At 41.0% G+C, this 20,479-nt stretch overlaps 2 protein-coding genes across 8 annotated transcripts in view; both read right to left on the bottom strand.

Moving 5' to 3' along the window:
• Positions 1-1,193: 1,193 nt before the first annotated feature.
• ZNF639 (zinc finger protein 639) lies at positions 1,194-7,668 on the bottom strand. Of its 5 annotated transcripts, none has more exons than XM_017810515.1 (6): positions 7,581-7,668; positions 6,517-6,620; positions 6,043-6,119; positions 5,076-5,171; positions 4,149-4,289; positions 1,194-3,883 (listed from the first exon to the last, which is right to left on the bottom strand). In XM_017810515.1, the coding sequence occupies exons 3-6, from the start codon at positions 6,098-6,100 to the stop codon at positions 2,736-2,738; spliced, it is 1,443 nt and encodes a 480-aa protein (XP_017666004.1). In that variant the 5' UTR covers positions 6,101-6,119; positions 6,517-6,620; positions 7,581-7,668; the 3' UTR covers positions 1,194-2,735. The 5 variants fall into 5 exon arrangements, with proteins under 5 accessions (XP_017666004.1, XP_017666007.1, XP_017666005.1 ...); XM_017810518.1 differs by having other exon boundaries at positions 4,155-4,289; XM_017810516.1 differs by having other exon boundaries at positions 6,517-6,654; positions 7,581-7,625.
• A 10,982-nt stretch (positions 7,669-18,650) lies between these two features.
• Positions 18,651-20,479, bottom strand: part of PIK3CA (phosphatidylinositol-4,5-bisphosphate 3-kinase catalytic subunit alpha) — a 34,976-nt gene continuing 33,147 nt past the window's right edge. For all 3 annotated transcript variants that reach the window (XM_017810675.1, XM_017810676.1, XM_017810677.1), the window contains one exon: positions 18,651-19,387. In XM_017810675.1, coding sequence (XP_017666164.1) covers positions 19,117-19,387 — 271 coding nt within the window. In that variant the 3' untranslated portion in view covers positions 18,651-19,116. The remainder of the gene's footprint in view (positions 19,388-20,479) is intronic.

Below are 20,479 nucleotides of genomic sequence, written 5' to 3'. Positions count from 1 at the left end.
ACTTCCCAAAGCAATCTCACGACTTTGCATAGCTTCTGGTCAGAATGCTGTTCCTGAAACAGCCGAACTTTGCAGGTACCAGTGAACGACTGGATGTGTTACACTTACTTGTCTTGGAGAAAAATAATAAATACCGGCATACTCCTGGTCACCACAGTTCACTTCTGTCATTCCAGGGATGAATGACATGAACTGCCCAAGCTACAAGGTGCCAGGTCTGTGGCAGTGTCAGAGCAGCTGCTCATGTGCTCCCAGGTCACCTCGGCGCAGCAATGTCAGAGCACTCACCTTCCACTTACAGCTTCACCTAAATAAAGCACCCTAAATAAACCACTTTCCTTTGATGGCAACAACACTCTGTCCTTGGCGTGCACAGCCATTCCTTTCAGCCTTCCAACTTCTAGACAGACTCGTTACCTATTTTTCCTACTATTTAATATCTTCCATGCTTTAATGTGCTGATCATGTGGAAGCTTACAGTCTACTTGTGTTCGTTTTTAAAACTTTAAAATAGGACGTTACTCCTGTACACTTCCATTTACTCTCTGATAGATATTAAAAATACTAACATCAGTCCTTCATTTATAAAATCTGACCTAAGATAGCCTTAGATACATTTCCTATTTAGACACTGTTTTAGTTTGGAATGATTTGGCTTCATAACATTCCTATGGGGTATTGTTTTCATTCCCAGTTTAGCGATTAGAAATAAACCAGCTCAAAGACAGACATGAAGCTATTCAGCAGTCAACACTTAAGTTTGCTGTATCACAGGGCTTCGTGCCAGTACAAGACACCACCTCTCCTGTTGGGGAAACAATGCTGATCTACAAATACACACACTTCTTAAGCCCATTTGTTTTATTTTTTGGTGGGTTTTTTTAATGCCTTTTTTCCAGTTCTTGTCACTGTCCCCTGGCGCAGCTTCTCTCCACAGCTCAAACTGTGCCATTCCACCTGTGCGCCATCATCAGGAGCAGCGTTTCAAGTGAGCCAGCATATCCCCTCTCAAATATATAAACAAAATTAACTTTTCACATAGAAAATAATTCTCATTAGTGTTTCGTTAACTATATTATTGCTACCATTTTAAGCCAGTCAGGAAGAATGTGTTCAAAATAGGAAATTAGCAATTCTACCACAGATACTGTCATTGTCTGTACAAGGGACTAATAAATTACAGCAGGACACCCTCAGGTTGCCCTCTTTTAATGACAAAACAGAAGATTTAGCAGTAAATCAGCATTTCAAAGTGACAGAAATGGTCTTGCATCCTATAACAAAATACACACTAACTGGTTCATAGACATTCCAGAAACACTCTTCTGGAAATAAGAACTTCCATAAACTGACAACATTCAGCCAATTTTTATCCTGTCCTTTAAAAATCCAGTGCATAGACTCTTGCACACCTTGAAGCTGATAACACCAAATCTCACTGATCAAGAAATGTTTTTATACATTAATTATCTCTATACAAAGCTTGCATTAGACAATTTACATTACAAATTTACAATCAATGCAGAAAGAAATGTAAACTCCACCAGTAATTTATGGGTATTTTCACCCTGATAACTAGCACAATCTAAGTGACCTCACTCTTTTTTTTATCTGTCCAAGTATCCCCTCAGAAATACAGCTACAGAATGAGCTGTAAAAATTCACTTCCAATGATTACAGTGGCAGGACAGCACTAACTAATATAAACAAATGTGTGAAATAATTTGAAAGTGATTAGTAAAAATTTTGTAATGTACCAGCGTTTAATGCCAGTATATAGAAGTTTAAAATTTACAGAATTCAAATAACAGTCCTCAAATTATTAGTTGCGGAAAGCTGATTATAAATATACAGAATTATAACAATATAGACTTCTAGAGGTTTGCTGTATTCAGAGGTTGGCGACATACAAAATTTCAGTCAGAGCTAAATTAGAGTTTTATGTAAGAAATTCACTTTGTGCATTCTCACCTGGATCACTGCAATTCCTTTTGCAGTTACTCCTTAGAACATGATCCAATCTACACACAAGCAATGCGTGTCTCCTCAGTGCATTAAAAGACAGGAACTGAAGGTAAATAAAGGGAATCCTGTAGTACACGTGTGGAAGAGAGGGTTGTTGGAGAGTCCCACAGATGGGACTTGGAACAATGAACTAAGTGAACAAGGAGACTGGATATGTACCTCAAGAAAAAGAGGAGACTTTTAAAAGCTTATCAAGAGTATGAGGTGGGAAATGAAGGCTGGTATGTGAATTTGGAGATGTCCGTGCCTGGGAATTTTTGGAACACCCTTATCTTTGGCAGGCTGGTGCAATTTGCTGAACACCAGCACAATGACCTGCTGCCACAGAGGGCAATGTGAGCTGGATGTGGAACTGGGATCTATACTGTGTTACTGAGGCATGGAACTAGGTATTGGATTTGGTTTTGTACCTTTTTACCAGGAGAGCTGGTCCTGTACACTAAACATGAAGAGGTGGGATGACCATCAGAACTGCTATCACAGCATGCACTCCCACTGTCCCTCCCCCCAAATCTGATCCATCACACTGTACATGTGATTTTTCCTACTGAAACCCTTAGACAAGGAAATCCACAACACCAAGTTGTTATACATGCTTTGCTGATATAAAGATGAAAACATTAGAACTGTACAATTTCTATTAAAATTGTATTTAATTTTGGTGACTAAAATTCCAATTCTAACAAATTGATTACAGGGAAAGAAAGCAATCACACCGTCTCATGTATCTGAAGATGACTTAAAAGATCTTTTTCATTCCCAAACCTCATTAAACAATCAGTACATTTATGAGGCAAATCTGCTGAATGCCTGAAATCCAAATGAGTTTTAAGGTCTTCAATCTGTCCTGTTGAATATTCACAGTATTGACACAAATAAATCCCTTCAGATAAATGAGAGCTCAGGTGCTTGCAATACTCCAACATACCTGAAAATCCCTTCCCACAGTCATCACAAACGTGAGGGAATATTTTGGTGTGCTCAATAGCTACATGCCTGTTGACATTGGTGTGCAGCCTGCTCCTAAAGCCGCACACCTGGCACACAAAGAAGTTTTTGCACTTGTCAAAACTGATCTTGTTTATGAGGCTGTACTGCCCACGCTCCTTGTTGTTGTAGCTGTCGCTCAGCTCTATCAGCCGACAGGCGTGTTCGTTCACCACGTGGCTGTGCAGATCCTCCGGGTCGTTGGTTTCGTGCTCACAGAACTGGCACAGGTACTGCTCATCACAGCTGTGCTCCTGGAAGTGCAGGTACAGCTCGCTGCTGGAGGAGAACTGCACGTCACACTGCTCACACCAGTACAGGTGGTCGTTGAAGTGAGTGTCTGCTATGTGCTGACTCAGATTCTCAAAGATTACCGTTTTGTAATTGCAGTATTTACAGATGTACGGGTCCTCCTCGTGCAGCTTGACGTGTTCAATGAGCTGCACTTTGCTGGAGAAGCTTTCTTTACAAACTTTGCAGACGTGAGTGTCTGTGCATGTCTTATGCTTCAGGATCATGTGCTGCTTTAAATCAGAGAAGTACTTGCTATTGAACTCACAGAGCTCACACTTGTATAAGCCACTGCTGTTAGCTCTCAGCAGGGGCCACTTCTGCTGAGCTGTGATATTCAAAGCCTGGTTCTTCTCAAAGATTTTACAGGTCTCCAAGGGGATTTCCTCCAGGTCCTCAGCCTCTAGCTTCTCAGGTGACACAGTCTGTGTTTCTATATCGTGAACTTCTACAGCATTCACTTCTGTTGTAGAAATTTCTACCGTTTGGATATCTAGAGGTTTCTCTTCTTCTGTGGGGCTGTCACTGAATATAGGTGAGTCACATAAGTCTCTGCACATTCCATTGTTAGTACCTTTATCTGCAGGAGGAAATACATAACAAAATGTTGAAAAAAAACTCACTGCAAAAGACCTGGGTCTATATTTAACTTTTCAGTCATTTGCAGCTTACAAATACAAAAAGCAGTTATTTTTCCCCTGCCAGACTACGCTGTATGTTCAGCTAACAAAGAAATACCAGAAACTACAAATCCCTCACGTCTTCTGTCAAAGCAAAGCACTTACATTAAAAGCCAGCAGCTGTGCTCTCCACCTTCCCAGCACCTCAGCTGCAAGCACACTGACCTTTACCTTTATCCTTCCTTTTAGGGTCTGTGCAGTGCAGCCCCAGGTTTGATTGTGCCCCACTCCAGTGAGAACTCCCGGCATGCACCGGACTCCCGTCATCATCCGTGTCCAGGCTCTGCACAGGACTGTGGAATCTGCCTGCAAAGGTAAGATAAGGATTTTCTTGTCATCATTTGTCCACACTAACATCGTTCTGATTCCTTGATTTAATCATACATCTTATTTACTATTTAATTACTCTAGTTGCATAAATTTATCTTAATATACTAAGCACATCATAACCTACATTAAAAAAGTAACAATAAATAGCTTAGAAATTATTTCCATACATGCAAAAGAAAAAAGAATTCAAAAGGTGGCCACTCTTTCTTTAAAATTTCAGCAGAAAACAGTCAGCTGATTGTAATGGAAAAAACCCTTAAAGAAACTCTACATTTAAGAGACACGATTAAAAAAAGTATTCTTAAATATTTCTGGATATCACATTTTAAAATATAATACTGTCTAAGACTTCTGGAGACTTGCTGGGTAAGTTATTAGAGTGAAAAGCAAAATAAATATAATGGATGTTTTATGAAAAGGCATTTTGTTTTCCATAAGTTCAAGTACAATACAATGCAACTGCTGGTAAATTTCATTTGAACTCATCAGCTTTACATTACCTAGCTAGTGGATATTTGAAGTAGTTTAATCACCATTATAAATGTAAAACTGAAGGATCTTTCTGTTGTCATTGTTTCTACTTTGAAAACCGTATTTCAATTGTAATGATTAAACCACCTTCCACTAGTCTAAGGCCTATCAGATCACAACACTGTTCAGAAATCACCCTCTATATATTGTGTATTCTATTTACTTCTATGAATAGGAGCATGACACACTTCCTAAAGAATTGCAGAACAGGACCCCAGAATGTAATCTTACCTCTGTTTGTATCTGGCTGTCTCATAGAACAGACACTGTAACAGTGGTCAGAAAAAATTCCACTGTTATCTATGTATCTGCTTGCACCTGAAGAATCTAAACCAAAACAAACAAAAAAAAGAGTAAGTTTAAATACTAATACACTGATGTAGCTTCAGACATATTTCATGTTCATCAAAATTCTCTTCACATTTTTACCTGTTGTTCGGGGAGAACTCTGCGCTCACCTGACAACATTTCTGTTGTGACTTACATCTTGCAGCTGCTGCCCTGATGTCTGGAGTATCAGATACAATCACTATCAAACTCTGCTCCCACTGAGCAGTGACAGGAGCACAGTCCATTCAGTGCTGAACACTTCTGCATACCCTCATCCCAACCTTTACAAAATTCCTCCCCTGTGTGTAAGCACGATCACCTTCATTTGTAGCTTGAGCCAGTTTCCTCATTTGCAGGGAGTACAGAACAAAACTGTCCAGGCATTGATCTCTTCTCTGTGGTGACCAGTGACAGGACTCAAGGGAACGGCCTGAAGTTGTCTTAGGGGAGGTTTAGGTTGGATATCAGGAAAAGGTTTTTCACACAGGGAGTGGTTGGGCAGTGGAACAGGTTCCCCAGGGAAGTGGTCACAGCCCCCAAGCTGACGGAGTTCAAGGAGCGTTGGGATGATACTCTCAGGCACATGGTGTAACTCTTGGGCTTGTCTTGTGCAGGGCTAAGGGTTGGATTCAATGGATCCTCGTGGGTCCCTTCCAACTCAGCATATTCTGCCATCCTGTGACTGACAGTAACCCAACAAGGGAGCCCAGAGAGTGGGTGCTTGGTACATTCAAGCCAAAACTTCTTATCCACCATTTGTGTCAAATTTTCCACGTATTAGCACATGTGGTCCCTTCTCATAAAGTTATTATTCTGAGAAAAAAGATAAACTCTAGTAAAGTGTACATAACTCAAGCTCTAGACTGACCTGAGTACCGAGAAGGATGTAGAGTCTTCCTTTTCCTCTTTTTAGGATGTTCATTCATTTTGAACAGTCTGAATTAACTGTAAAGTAACAACATCCAAGAATTAGATTTTTTTGTATCTAGTTTATCTTTCAGGACCTTATGGAACAATACAAGCATTTTGAAAACCTGCCTATTAAATACAAGAGTTTTTTCCTACTCCCCTTTCTTGCCCCCCAGCCCATTTTTTTACAGTTAAGAACCCATGAAATACACACAACTGCTGAAGTCCGGTTTCACATTCCTGCATTGGAACAAAAGAAGGTTCATCATAAAGACAGACAGGTGAGGACTCAAGGCACTCCAGCGCTCAGGGTCGCCTCAAGGAAGGTCTCCAGCACCCTGCTGACATTTGTCAGAGACTAGATATTCTGAAGCAGAGCCCTTCAGAAACAAGTTTTAATGTTTAACATAATAACAAAGTCATGCTCTCTTACCAAAAATCCTAGACTCTTCAGTATCTGGAAGCTGAGTAGCTAAGAAGCTTATAGCTGTACAACTTCCAAAGGTAGGGAATGCATCAGCTCAAGACAACTTTCACCTATGGAATGACAGCCTTTTAAACCACTTTAAAACTTGAGCACAAAAGAAAAAAAACCACAGAATCAGATACAAGTAATACAAGTAATACAAAGAACAGACCTATGGAAATTGAAGCTAGAAAGCAACATAAGAAGTCGATATTAATTTTGGTTTAGAGCATCAAAATTAATAAGCATTGGAACGTTTTTCCTTTTGTCTCAGTTTAGTTGTCTTTTGCTGCACTTGTCAGCTCCTGACAGCAGAAAAATACTTGGAAACGACACAGAAATACTTGAGCTATAGATGGGACCAAATAGTTTTGAAAAAGAAAGGGTTGCAAGCACGGAATGTCATGTGGGTTACCGTAATACGGGCCCAGGATCTTCTGCAGTCAGTGCCATGCATCAGAGGGGAAAGCAGCGAAAAAAGGGCCCTCATCAAGTTAATACTGTTCTCACGAGATGCAATACTTTCCCTGAACTAGAATTTTATTTCAAGGGATGGAAAAAAAAAAGTCAGTGTTTTTAACATTACATCATGGTCTGAAGTACCAACACCCTCATCGCTTTCTCTGACTGCAAGGGAAGCACCGGCAGCGCACCGACGCGGCAAGTCTCACCGCAGGTAACGCAGCCGTAAAGCTCAACCTCTTCCCCGTGGACCGGGCCGCAGGGCAGTAACACGTGGTGTTCTATTCCTGAGAATCGGGATCTCGGCCCCGGGAATCAGGATCCCGCTCCCCCCGGGGCCGCGGCCTGCGCGGAGGCCGCGCGGGGATCCAGGGGCGAGAACGCGGCCAAGGCTCGGCTCCGCTCCGCCCCGACAGCTGCCGCGGAGGAGCCCCGGGGCAGCCGCGGGCAGGGGCGAGGCCGCGGCCCCGCTCGCAGGGCCTGGCCCGGAGCCGCTCCGGGAGCGCCGCGGGCCCGGCCGTGACTCACGGCGCACGGGCGGCTCCCCGGGCACTGCCGCCGGCACTCACCTGCCCGTCCCGCTGTGCTGTGCTGTGCTGTGCTGTGCTCCGCTCCGCCCGGGCCCGGCCCAGCCCCGCCGCTCCGTCCCTGCCCCCGTTCCTGTCCCCGTCCCTATCCCTGTCCCGTTCCGCTCCCGCTCCGGCCCCGCCGCTCCCGCGGGGAAGGAGCGGGAACGGGCGCGCGGCCGCCGCCCGCAGCGCCCCCTGCCGGCCAAGGGCGGCGCCGCACCCCGCCCGTCGCCTCAGCAACGGGGAGGGGGGGAAGGACGGGACGCGCACAGAATAAACCTTTAACTTATGTTTAATTTGTATTTCCATCTGCATCCGATACCATACCGATAATTTATAGGTCCATCTGACCAGCGTCAGATGTTCAGGTTTTACACAAATGGGAGCGCGATGTCGAAGCCAGAGCCTCATAAAAACTCAAATATTCTTTTTGTATAAATGTAGAAGATGTCCCTTAGAACTACTGTATAGGAAAATATATATTTAAAAAAGGATAGGAAAATAGGAGAATCAATGGAAAGTATATTATAACTATATACAGTACAAGGAAGAGATACATACAGTGTGAGGAAGACAAGGAGATACTGGAGAGGGTTTGGCAAAGACCACAAAGGTGATGAGGGGTCTGGAGCATCTCTGTTACCAGGATAGACTGCAGGAGTTGCTCCTGTTTCACCTGGAGAAGAGAAAACTGAGAGGGGAGTCTCATTAATGCACAGAAATATCTCAAAGGCAGGTGCCAAGAGGTGCCAGACTCTTCAGTGGTGCCCAGCGACAGGACAAGGAGCAATGGCCATAAACTAAACCACAAATAAGTTCCACCTCAACGTCAGGAAGAATTTCTTTACACTGAGGGCAGCAACAGCTGCCCAGGGAGGTCATGGAGTCTCCTCTCTGGAGACATTCCAAACACACCTGGATGCATTCCTGTGTCACCTGCGCCAGGTAACTCTGCCTTGGCAGGGGGTTGGATAGGATGGTCTCCAGAGGTCCCTTCCAACCCTAAGGATTCTGTGATTCTGTCATACATATACAAATATGGGTTTGAAAATTAAAACAAGCAACTCTCCTCTTCTCCCAATTTGTAATCACAAAGGAATCCCCCCTTTTGCTCACTTCGTCTTCACTTTTTATTGTGCCACACAAAAAGGCACCAAGTTGTATTTCTCCACAAAGCAGAACATTTCAAACAGCATCTTATAATTTTGAAAAATTACTCATTTATGTTGAAGACACAAGGGAGGCCATTGCAGTTGCTTATTTCCATGACTTAAAACAGTTTATGGAATTTTGCCAAGTATTTCATTCATTGAGTTATTCTGCTCTGGCTTAGCCTGAATTTACCTAATCTTAAGAGCAAGCTTTCAATTAGCAGAGAATCCACAACATCCCTAATGGTGTTGCTCCACTGATTAGTAAAAAAAATTATACCCTGCTCCTGGCCTCAATTTTATTCATTAGCTGGCAGGTGAGACTGGACTTACTCTGTCTACAGCCTTTGTTTTGAAGCTGGAAACATGTCTTTAGGGTGATTTGCTTAGAGCCACATGGAAAGAGCTTCATCCTCTGATCACACAGGAGTTCTAGTGAAAGCAGTACAAACAGAACTAAAGGTGTCCTTTTGCTGGCACACTGCTGAGCCCTCAGAAATTAAATAAATGTGAGGTATCTGTGATCATCTGAGTTACCAATCAAGCAAGATCCTGGCATCCCAGTTTCAGTTTGTTCTCTGCTGTTTATTCCAGCCATGGTTGCTGAGGTTTCTCCGGGACAGCTTGTAATAAAGCTCTCATAAGTTGGCTATAGCCACCCAAATGGGTGGATGCCCACATACTTCTCCCTCTATTCACCAAGACGTTTTCCATATAAATATTCCAAAAAAGCACTTTCCCCAATTCCCAGCAGAGGGCAGTGATGAGAACTTGAAATCCATACTTTGCCAAGGGAAAGGAGAGATTAAAAAAAAAAATAAACCCAAGCCCAACCCTTTGCTTTGAATTCAGTCTTGCTTGGTGAGGCAAACTCTGATGAACCAAAGCACAACACAACTTCTGTACCTTTTGACTGATTTCTTCCCCACCCAAAGCAGCAGAGCCCAACACCACTTACACCAGATAAAAAGACAAGGCTTTAAGTGAAAGAAAAACATCTAAGGAAGATCCTCTTTGAAGCTGCAGATCCAGTTCAAAGTCACAGGCATCAAACAGAGCTATCAATGCTTAGGACAGAAAAGTCTAAATGAGTCTTATTTTCTAAGCCACCAAGTGCTTGGGATGTTCAGGCAGCTCTGGGCCAGGTTTTAATCACTCAGAACCAATTCCAACTCGAAACGCAGAAAAGTCCATGTGATATTCACATCCTTGTTTAAATAGGCAACACAGATGATGCTTATTTCACTTAGCAGAGATGTATCTTCTCCAAAATAAGAATGGAGTAAACCCTTTTTTCAATGAAAGCAGGAAGCATAGTCCCTGATGATAACCTTTGCTAGAGGTAGATTTCTTTGGTGTTTAAAAGGATATATATATAGGAGGTTACCTGAGGTATCTTGTATAGCATCAGGTTTCTTGCTCTTTTGTTACATGGGTTCAGATTTTGGATCAATTTGGAAAGGCAGGTTGGAAACCAGACTGATATCTGAGGGTAAAATCAGGAGGGCTCACCAAGATTTCTATGCTAAAGCAAACTGCCCAGACTGCAAATCTTTCTTCTATTTCACAGTATTATTTTGCAAGTTTTCCATAATTTTTTCATGTTTTAGGTATCCAGACCTAGAACTACCACAAAAAAATCACACCATGGTAATGGCAGCAAAGTCTAAAATTTGCATTTGAACAAGAACTGATGATCCCCCTTCCCTGAATCATCCTGTGCATTTAACACACAGTAGTAACCACTCATAACCATTTCATAGTTACCAGGAAAGGTAAAATTCACCTTACGCTGTAATAAACAGAAATTTAACCTGCTAGTCCATGTTACTGAAGCAGCTACTTCCAAACCCCTAGCCACAGTTGGGATTTGCTCTCTCCTAACTGGAGCTCAGCTAGAGCTTCAAAATAAATGTAAGGATGATGATATCCACCTTTTATTATGGAGTCGATCCAGTGCAAAACTGATTAGTGTTATCTGAAACAGAATTGACCAGTGTACAAAGTTTAAAGCTTAGTGGGGACAATAATGTGTTGAAGAGGCCTGAGTAAAAACCCTGACACTTCCCTCATCCCTCCAAAAAAAGTGAAATCCTCATCAAGAGAGCTCAAATCCATCCCACAATAAAAGTCTGTTGGCAACTGAAGTCCAGAGTCAACCAACATATCCACAGACGCGCTTCCATTGCACCCTCATGCTCTTATATTTGCCAGTGAGTAATTTCCCTAAATATGTTTCTCTCTTTCAAAGTTAGTACTGGATACAAAAATATAACATTGCTTATTTGTTTGTTTAAAAATTTTGGTAATGAAAACATGAAGGATATTTTTCAAAACCAAACCAGATTGATTTAGCAAGGGCTTTAAAACCACCCAGCTGAAACACTTCAATAATATCTGCTCTCTTATAACAGTTTTTTACAGCCCACATCTAAAACTAAAATAAAATTACTTATTTTGAGGATCAACGTGTGCAGGAACAAATACCATGTGCATCTGGGACTTCCCACCCACAAATAATGCAAATTCTACTTCTGTTCCCCATCATCATTAACTGATGTGTGCAATTCCCATCTCCTTCCTTCCAGCCTTTTCCAAAGGCAGAGCTGCCAACACCAGATCACACTCCAAGGCTGAAGATTCCTTAAATTCTCACTTCAGAATTCACAAGTGTACCAACCATATCATTTTAATTTAGTTGTTAGTATATACATTAACACTCAAAAGTGTGATAAAAACCAAACAAAAGTAGTTTTTTTTTAATAAACAGCATGATACAGACCGCGAAGATAAATAAAAAGCAGACTTTTTACAGTTTCCCATGAACATAACTACAATAAGTATCATAGGCCAAACTTTTGTTACTTGAGTAGCACAGCAGAAGGGGTAAAAAAAGGGGTTGTGGTTTTGTTTTTTTTATTTAAAGTACTGCAAGACTATTCTCAGTATGACAACACATGCATCTTTGCTGCATTTTAAATACTTTTTGGCCCATTATTACTAAAAATGTCTTGCTTTCTACCTACTTTACCACAGACCTTCATCACAGAATGACACACACATGGCAACACCACCCCACCCCCCACCCCCAGTAGTGGTTATTTCAAAGGTAATTGTCTCATTTTTAAAAGATATTTCAAGCACTGGTAGGGTGTTTATACTCTCCTTTTGATGCAGACATGTAACTGGCTACCAGCTTCAGTGAAGTTACATAGAAGCATCAAGAGGTGACACCCTCCTGGGCTCTATTTACCCAAAATGCCAACAGGATCCTGGGCTGCCTTTGGCAGAGCAGGTCAAGGGAGGTGAGCCTTCATCCTGCCCCTCTGCTCAGCACTGGTGAGGCCACACCTCGAGCACTGGGGTCCCCTGTACCAGCCTGACATGGATGTACTGGAATGGGTCCATGAAGGGCTATAAAGACGATGGATAAGAAAGGAGGCTGAGAGAGCTGGGATTGTTTATCCTGGTCAAAAAGAAAGCTCAAGGGGCATCTTGTCGATGTACATAAATACTTGATAGGGAGGAGTAAAGACAGGCAAGGCTCTTCTCAATGCTGCCCACTGAAAGGACAGGAGGCAATGAAACAGAAGATATTTCATACAAACATTAAGGGAAAAAAATTGACTGTGGATTCTCACTTCTTGCATAGGCTCTAAACCCAACTGGGTGATGTCCTGGGCAACCTGCTCCAGAGCTGATCCTGCCTCGAACAGCGTGGCTGGGCCAAATGATCTCCAAAGCTCTTTGCCAACCTCAACGATTCTGAGAAATTTCTGCAATTGTGGTGCAATGACAACGATCCTTTCAAAATTTCAAGCCTGAGAATCCAGGACATCAGACCACAGCCATATATATTTTAAATCCTTTTCTCCACCAAGGAAGTAGATTTTGATAAGTGAATGTAGATATTCACAGATAAAACTTGAAGAGGTGTAAGGGGGCAAGGAGAACAGATGATACTCCCAGATGATGAATTGCACATTTATCTTCACAAGAGAAGATGAAGAAGTTGGACCACAGCCACTGTAAAACAAGAGGATTAATCTATTCCTTTTTTTTCCCCAGCCCCAAACGAAACAGTAAGACAACTTTGGACAGCCTGAGGCAGTTGATAATTCAGGATATGGGGCACTATTAATAGAACCTGAAAATAGATTAAAAGTAGTTAAAGAAACAAGACAGAATGAGATTGCAACTATGAATATCTGTATTTTGGCTCTCAAGGATCAACTAAACTACAACAGATATAAGATTCTTAAAGGAAACAGCTTCTGCCTGAATTAGGCTTTCTGTAACTTCAGCCACACAATTAAGTCAGGTTTAACTGTGATTTATTTTATTACTAGAACAGGTTCCTAACAAAATTGGTGCAGTTACACTGCATTGAATGGTTCCTGAAACAGTTTAACAACTATGGGGAATCTGGCAACAGAATTTCAGAAAGAATCAAGACAGAATAGTGTATTTTTTGCCTTCCTTATGCCGAAGGAATATTTCATCACATACAGAAGTGACAGTAAGGACACTTAAGATACATTTAGGCAAACCAGTGGGGACACCAGCTTCGAAGTACTGGCAGGGCATTGCTTCAACTATCTCTTACAAACATTGTATGATGTTCTTATGCTATGGGCATGTCCTTTTTTAGGGGAGAGGGGTGTTGGAGAAGGAAGGGAAGAGACAGAGGGATTCACCTCTGGCTTAGTCAGGAGTGCTCACACAACAAGACCTCAAGCTTTTCAGTCTATCCCATAAAGCTCAGAAGTCAAGAATACCCTGCTGACAATTAAGAACAATCATTTTTCCTGAGTGTGGGTTCAACAAGTCTGTAGGCTATGAAAGAGTAGCAAGAGGAAACATTTGAGCTGGTAAGCAACAAAAATCCTGGAAGTCTCAAGAATGAAATGAACTATAGACAAGGTTATAGTAGTTTTGGAGGGGGAAGGCTAGTTGATAAATACTATTTAAAAAGTAAAATTGTAAAGTGTTTAACTGGGCTGCTAGTAAACATTCCTCTCCTTATGAGAACACCTTTCATACTGAATCATAAGAATAACTAATCTGGAATTCTAATATACATATAGTCTAATTCTGACTTCATATGCTGTTGTGAATCCAGAGTGATTCTGATGAAGACGGTGTTGTATCAGCATAAAGTGAAACTAGAATTTCTCAAAGAGCAGAGCACCTCTAGGTTTGGTCAGTGTATGCAGGTAGAAAACTTCTATAGCCAGTTTCCAGTTGGCTTCTCTTCATTAACACAGATGTAAAAAAATAAAACTAAACAGAAAAAAACCCCAAAACGAACACCAGCTGCAGGGGTGGTGAGCTACACATCATTTTGGACAGATAGAGCCTCACCTAAACTGAGACAACTTTTAGCACAAAATAAAAAGATACAAATTCATTATTTGTATGAAACATGTATTGCAAAATTAAACTGGGATTCAACAATCTGCAACAACATCCACAGCTATATAGTATTAAAAAAAAAACACAAGTGTGGTTCTTCCATTCAAGTAAAACTAAAACAAGAGGAAAAGGCTTAAAAAAGAAAATCTCAGAAGCAGCAAGTTACAATTCTTTCTGTAATACCACACCATTTTCATTAACTTGAAGCATTTTCAAGATGTCAAAGACATCAACAAAATAGTAATTTCAAGTGGCTTTGCTAATATTTGTTTTTTGAATGGGTCCAGCCCAAGTCTACAACCTGTGCAGACGTGCAAAACAGGAGGAATTCATAATTACTATTGAGAACAGATGCTAGAACATGTCAGTTATAGAATGACAAAGCAAAGAAAATACCTTCAAATTGTCAACAAATGTGGGCTCCTGACCACTGAAGGGCATTTAATATTTTACATAAAAAGGAAAGTTGGCATAAAACCCCACAAACAACTTGCCAAACCACCACCAGCAGGGTCATCACATACAAAGCTCTTACAAACTTGGTAATTTCTACATTGTCCTTAATATGCAGGCTCATATCTTCTCCAGAAGATGCCAAAACACTTACAATTTTGGTTTTATTTAAATGCCTTTTTTAAAATTTTAAAACCTATACTGAAAATGTTTCACTTCTGAAAAAACCTACTAATGCACCCTTTCAGAACAGAGAAGCATGCGTATATAAAGTCAGTACAGGTGCTTTTTCTGCTACCTTTAAGAAAGTAAAGAATGTAATTCTAAGTAAAACTAAGCAGCAGCAGCCTGTTCTGTCATTAAATCAAACGCAGTTTCACAGTTGAAAAAGTTACTAGCTTTAAATTTGTGTTTCAATAAAACTCCATTTCCTAATGCTCTGTGACAAAGCACATGGCCCACTCCTGGGATCCTTGCTCTGGCAGTCTTACAATGAAGTTCTGCAGGAGCAAGGTGTTCAGATTCAATTCTATCTCAAAATAAGCTACTTTGTGTTTTGTGCAGCTGATTCTCAGAGCAAAGGGAACATTTTGAAATCTCCAAGAGGTGAGAATAGATAAAAATAAGCCAAATTCCAAGCTATCTCTGTAAAAATCTAGAGCTCAGTTGCAGGTGCTTTCATGGTCTGTAAGCAGATCTTATTTCTGATACTGTGAGCAGATGACATCCTCTCATTTACAGCAGTGTAAGGAAACAGAACCTCCACTACCTGCAGTGAAGTTACACCAGCACAGAACGGGCGTAACAGGATACGGTAATTAGGGTTGAACACTTTGAAGCTGAGAAAAGGATTTGTTTTTTTCCTGAAACACCAGCAGAATATTTTTCAAATGCCCATCCTGGTTATGGTAAGAACTGCTTAAAGCCCATGAATTTCTCCTACTTTTTAAAAAAATTTTATTTAAAATGTTTGTAATTATCCTGAATTGTATTATGTCTGCATCCCTATGAAGTTTTCTTTCTTTTACTATTTGATTCTCATAATAACTTCTACAGCTTATGGACAACATTTCATTGCAGTAACTTTTGGAAACAGAGCCTGATTCCTCATACCTCTGTCTGGGCAAAAAGGGTGCAGAACACTGTGTGCTTGAACTGAAAGACATTTATACTCATATTTACAGAAGTAAAGGGCTAGGAAGGGGCAAAGCACAAAGAAAGTTGGGCTCATAACATTTGATAAATTTTGAGTTGATCTTTTCATCCAGGCTGGAAAAAGCTGACCATCTCTTAGATAAACGAGGTAAAGCATTGTTTCAACACCAGATAAATAAGGATAATATAGCACCTAATGTGACGTTTGTGCAACAGGTTTACTCAGTTAAAATAAGATAGACAGCCAACAGGGTTTCAGATTTTGTGAACTAAACTTAAACTGAAACTAAACCATGTTTCAAGAGCTAAACAATTAGTGTCTGTTGACTGCAAGTAATAGATAAAAGGGTAACTTTGCTCTAGAAAGGTCAACCAAGGTTAGCAGGAGTTAAAATATTCATATGAACAAAAAGGAATATGTAACAGTCAATAAAAAGAGTAATGGGAAGTCTATTGGACTACTCCAAAATATTTAGTAGAACTAAGGAAATAAAACTTCACATTTCCCATACTATTCTTGGAGCTTCTGTAGCGTTCACAAACCCAGGTTTTCCCCCAAACATCAAGAGTCCCTGTGTGCAGTAATAGACTGCAGGATCCTGACTATGAAAGTGTCTTGAAACACCAAAGCCTTGGCTTTACAATCCCCAAAGTCTTTCATAATGTAATTGATTGCACATTTTTAATATATTACAATTTGCCTAATGAAGCCAACCACTCATTACCTCATCAGTACAGCCTGCACAAAGTACAGTTTATTATATACTTATATTCTAATCTAACACCAACTGTCAGCATATTTTATATTACACGTGGTATTGCACTTTCTGAGTGGCACCTCGGTGCGTGTTTGCAAGCGAACAAGCTGAACCCCTGAAAGCCCCAAACCTTTGGAATTCACTCCAAGTGCTGCCAATCTAGCAAGTTTAAAATGTTAGGGTGAACATCACCCACAGAATCATGGGCTTCACTAATTAGAAAAACCTCTTTAATAATTAGAAAAACAGTCCTATCTGAAGTTGTGCATAAGGGCAATCTGAAATCCTCGGTACTCTGAACAGTTTCAAAAAGTGGTGCCAATTTCATTAATTGCACACGTAATTGTGTTAAAGGACAACAACTAGATTTACAAATACATATTACACACAGGCACAAAACAGACAAAGCTATAAAATGTTTGGTAACTCCACATGCTTTGAGCTAGCCAACATATCTGCTGCATGTTGAACTGCTTGTTATAGATCATATTGAAAATCTAAATTGCTATTTCTGATGTATCTTACTGGATTCAACAACCACTTCCAAAGGAGGAAGAAAGAGGAGAAATGGTAGACCCAAAAATGGAGGGTTTAAATGTACTTTCTTTGAATAGCCAGCATATCACTTCCATAATGTGAAGAGTGATTCCCCAAATTTTTTTAAGAGACTCAGGCCAAGTTTACCTCTGGCATTAGTGGGTGTATCCCCCACTACTTCACTGGTACTTGTGTCCTCTTTCACTAGGGCTGAATTTGGTCCCAGGAGTATATCTGGTAACCTTAAGTGACATTAATGAAAAGGGGAGTCTTGGACAGATAGAACTGGGCTGCAAAATTAAAAGAGTGAATATGGGACAAATCATGTAAATAAAGAATATATATTAATAATAGTTCCTATTATATAAATAGCCTTTATAAAAAAATAATCTTTCAATAATTTTAATAACTCACCTTTCTTTAGGTTCTGGAAAACATGTATGAAAAAAATCTATTCAGTTCAAGTTAGATTAAAGCAAACCTAAGATGAACACTACAGCTCTCTGTTGCACTAAACCCAATTCTGACCATTCGATTTCCAGGTTAGTCAGTTTTTGGGGATGATAGGGAGTTTCTTTGTGAAGGTATGAATTGCACCCCTAGAAATACTGAGCAGAAGAAACACCATACTGAGTGGGCCTATTTCCTACTGCTTTCAGAAACTGTGCAGATGACGGACCCAGAAATCAAAGGGTCACCTGAACCCTGCAAATGTTAATGCCTCCGAGCACATTTAAAAGGCACTGTCCTCTCACTACTGTATTTAGATCTTTGAGCTTAAAACTCCTTCTCGTCAAACTATGCTGCATTTAAGCATTTGCTACCACTTGAATTCTATTTCCACTCTTCTCGATCCAGCATAGTCTCTACCTGCTGTACCAGATCTAAGATAATAAGTGATGGACTCTTATGTTCATGCTAGGACTATTTTCTTTTTCCTTCTAATTTATCCTGTCAAATGAAAAAAGGAAACATTCTTCCAAGTTTACCTTTTTGGGCTTAAGGCATAACATGAATCATAAAATCACACAATATGCTGAGCTGGAAGGGACCCACAAGGATCATCAATTACAACTCCTGGCTCTGCACAGGACACTCCAAGAGTCACACCATGTGCCTGAGAATGTTGTCCAAATGCTTCTTGAACTCTGGCAGGCTTGGTGCTGTGACCACTTCCCTGGGGAGCCTGTTCCAGTGCCCAACCACTCTCTGTGTAAAAAACCTTTTCCTGATATCCAACCTAAACCTCCCCTGATTCAGCTTCATGCCGTTTCCTCGAGTCCTGTCACTGGTCACCACAGAGCAGAGATCAGTGCCTGTCCCTCCTCTCCCCCTCACGAGGAAGTTGTAACTGCAATCAGGTCTCCCCTCAGTCTCCTCCAGGCTGAACAAACCAAGTGACCTCATCCGCTCCTCACAAGGCTTCCCCTCCAGACCCTTTACCATCTTCATGGCCCTCCTTTGGACGCTCTCTAACAGCTTAATGTCTTTTTCATATTGTAGTGCCCCAAACTGCACACAGAACTCAAGGTGAGGCCGCCCCAGTGCAGAGCAGAGCAGGACAATCACCTCCCTCACTCGGCTGGCGATGCTTTGCCTGATGCCCCCCAGGACACAGTTGGCCCTCCTGGCTGCCAGGGCACTGCTGACTCATATTCAACCTGCCAGGGACCAGGACCCCCAGGTCCCTTTCCACAGCTACTCTTCAGCCTCATTCCCCAGTCTTTACAGCCAGGGTTGCCCCATCCCAGGTGCGGAATCTGGCACTTGCCCTTGTTAAAATTCACACAGCTGGTGATTGCCCATCTCTCTAATTTGTCAAGGTCTCTCTGCACACATCATACTAAAGCTTAATTTTTGAAGTGTACAATTTTAGTGCTATCTGAAACCCTGTTTTACATTATTTTCTGACAGTTGTCTGAACAATTAATCTCTTTTCTTGCCATAAATTCTAGTGTTGTTCATGGTTTGTGCAATTCCTATGCAACCAGTCTTTGCTGCTAACGGGTATTAACAGTGCAGTACCCACAAAGCGGGGTATCAGTTCTTGTTTTCTCTGCTGTCTGTTCAGTTCAAAGCATGTTGCTTTATTGTGTGGAAGATCCAGTCCATTTTTGTTGTCCAGCCACCATGGTGAGCATCATTCATTTGCTTCATGAAGTACTCCAGAGCTTCCTGCTCAGTTTTGTCCAATGCAAGGGTCTTTCGAATGTAAGCAATGTCATCAAAGGACTGCAGTTCTGGCATTCCTGAGCCAAGCATCATGGAGAAAAGGTTGATGAAGAGATTGGCATGCTGCCGAATTGCTAGGTAAGCCTTATAGCACATCTCCTGAAACCTGGAAGAGACCAGGGGGAAAAAAGCTCAGTGTATTTCCCTACGAGGTGCATGTTACTTCTTCACCTCAAAACCAGTTTTCAGGTAACCAGACACTAAAAACTGGACACTCTTAGTCTACTAAGAACACCATGATGTTGCTGAGAAGGTACACTCCTCTTCCTACTTAGTTTATCTTCATCTGTACATGAATTAGTAGTGGTCAGACTAACACAACAGCCAAACTAAAGTCAGGCTTTCTAGCCTTAAACCCCACGTGCAATTCATGCAACTGTTCAGCACAAATTTATGGGAATTCACAGAGCTGTCTGAGTCATTGCTACTGACATTTCAGATACACTGCTGCAAACAGTGCTTTCCTGGTTATCATCAGAGATGCACTTTTCCTGTAGTTTTATGAAGGCAGTAGCTTTTGCTCCTTAGATACTCTGAAGAATACATTGAAAACAGGGACATTTGCTGTATCACATTGGATGAAAAATACACATTTTTGCTGAAATCATTAACTTGAGTCAGGTTAAGGGGAAAAAGACTGGATCGCTGGAAAGAGATATTAAGAATGACTACAGCAACTATTATTATTATTATTATTATTATCATCATCATCATTATTATCATTATTATTTTAAAGGTCTCCTTTCTCAGCAGGTTTTGGACAATATCCCAAACTACAGAGGCCATCTGAAGAGCTGGTACCACAGCAGCTATAGGAGGGAGAAATATGGCTGAGTGACCAGCAAGGCTCTGATGCACATAACACCCAACATTTAAGAATTCTCAGTACTTGCAGTTTTGCAACGTCAAGAGGATTTTAAATGTTAAGTCAAAGAAATTTCAGATGTTTAAAAAATTATCATCTTTAATCACATGTGTGCTGACCCTGCAAATCTCAGTGAGATTTCATGGACCAAAGGTCACGTAAGTGCTAAGATTACCTATTGATTTACAAGGGGGTGGCTGATCTTCAACTAAAGAATTGGAACATACCCACTGCAAGCCAATTAAAATACTACTTTTCAGTTATAAGGTCTAATTATTAAATGTCACCATAGTAAAGTGCATTTTAGGTACAAAATGCTCTGGAGTTTAAATG

Source organism: Lepidothrix coronata, unplaced genomic scaffold (assembly GCF_001604755.1).
Source record: "Lepidothrix coronata isolate B3197 unplaced genomic scaffold, Lepidothrix_coronata-1.0 Scaffold29, whole genome shotgun sequence".
In the NCBI taxonomy this organism is placed as follows: Eukaryota; Metazoa; Chordata; class Aves; order Passeriformes; family Pipridae; genus Lepidothrix; species Lepidothrix coronata.
This window is presented reverse-complemented; position numbering and strand designations above follow the sequence as displayed.

What these genes read in the sequence shown, in the direction of transcription:
- ZNF639 (XM_017810515.1), bottom strand. Translation starts at nt 6,100, where the DNA reads ATGAATGAACATCCTAAAAAGAGGAAAAGGAAGACTCTACATCCTTCT. An exon ending in ACATCCTTCTCGGTACTCAG is followed by an intron (nt 5,172 to 6,042) that starts GTCAGTCTAGAG and finishes GTTTTGGTTTAG; the next exon opens with ATTCTTCAGGTGCAAGCAGA. An exon ending in AAGGAAGGATAAAGGTAAAG is followed by an intron (nt 3,884 to 4,148) that starts GTCAGTGTGCTT and finishes TTCCTCCTGCAG; the next exon opens with ATAAAGGTACTAACAATGGA.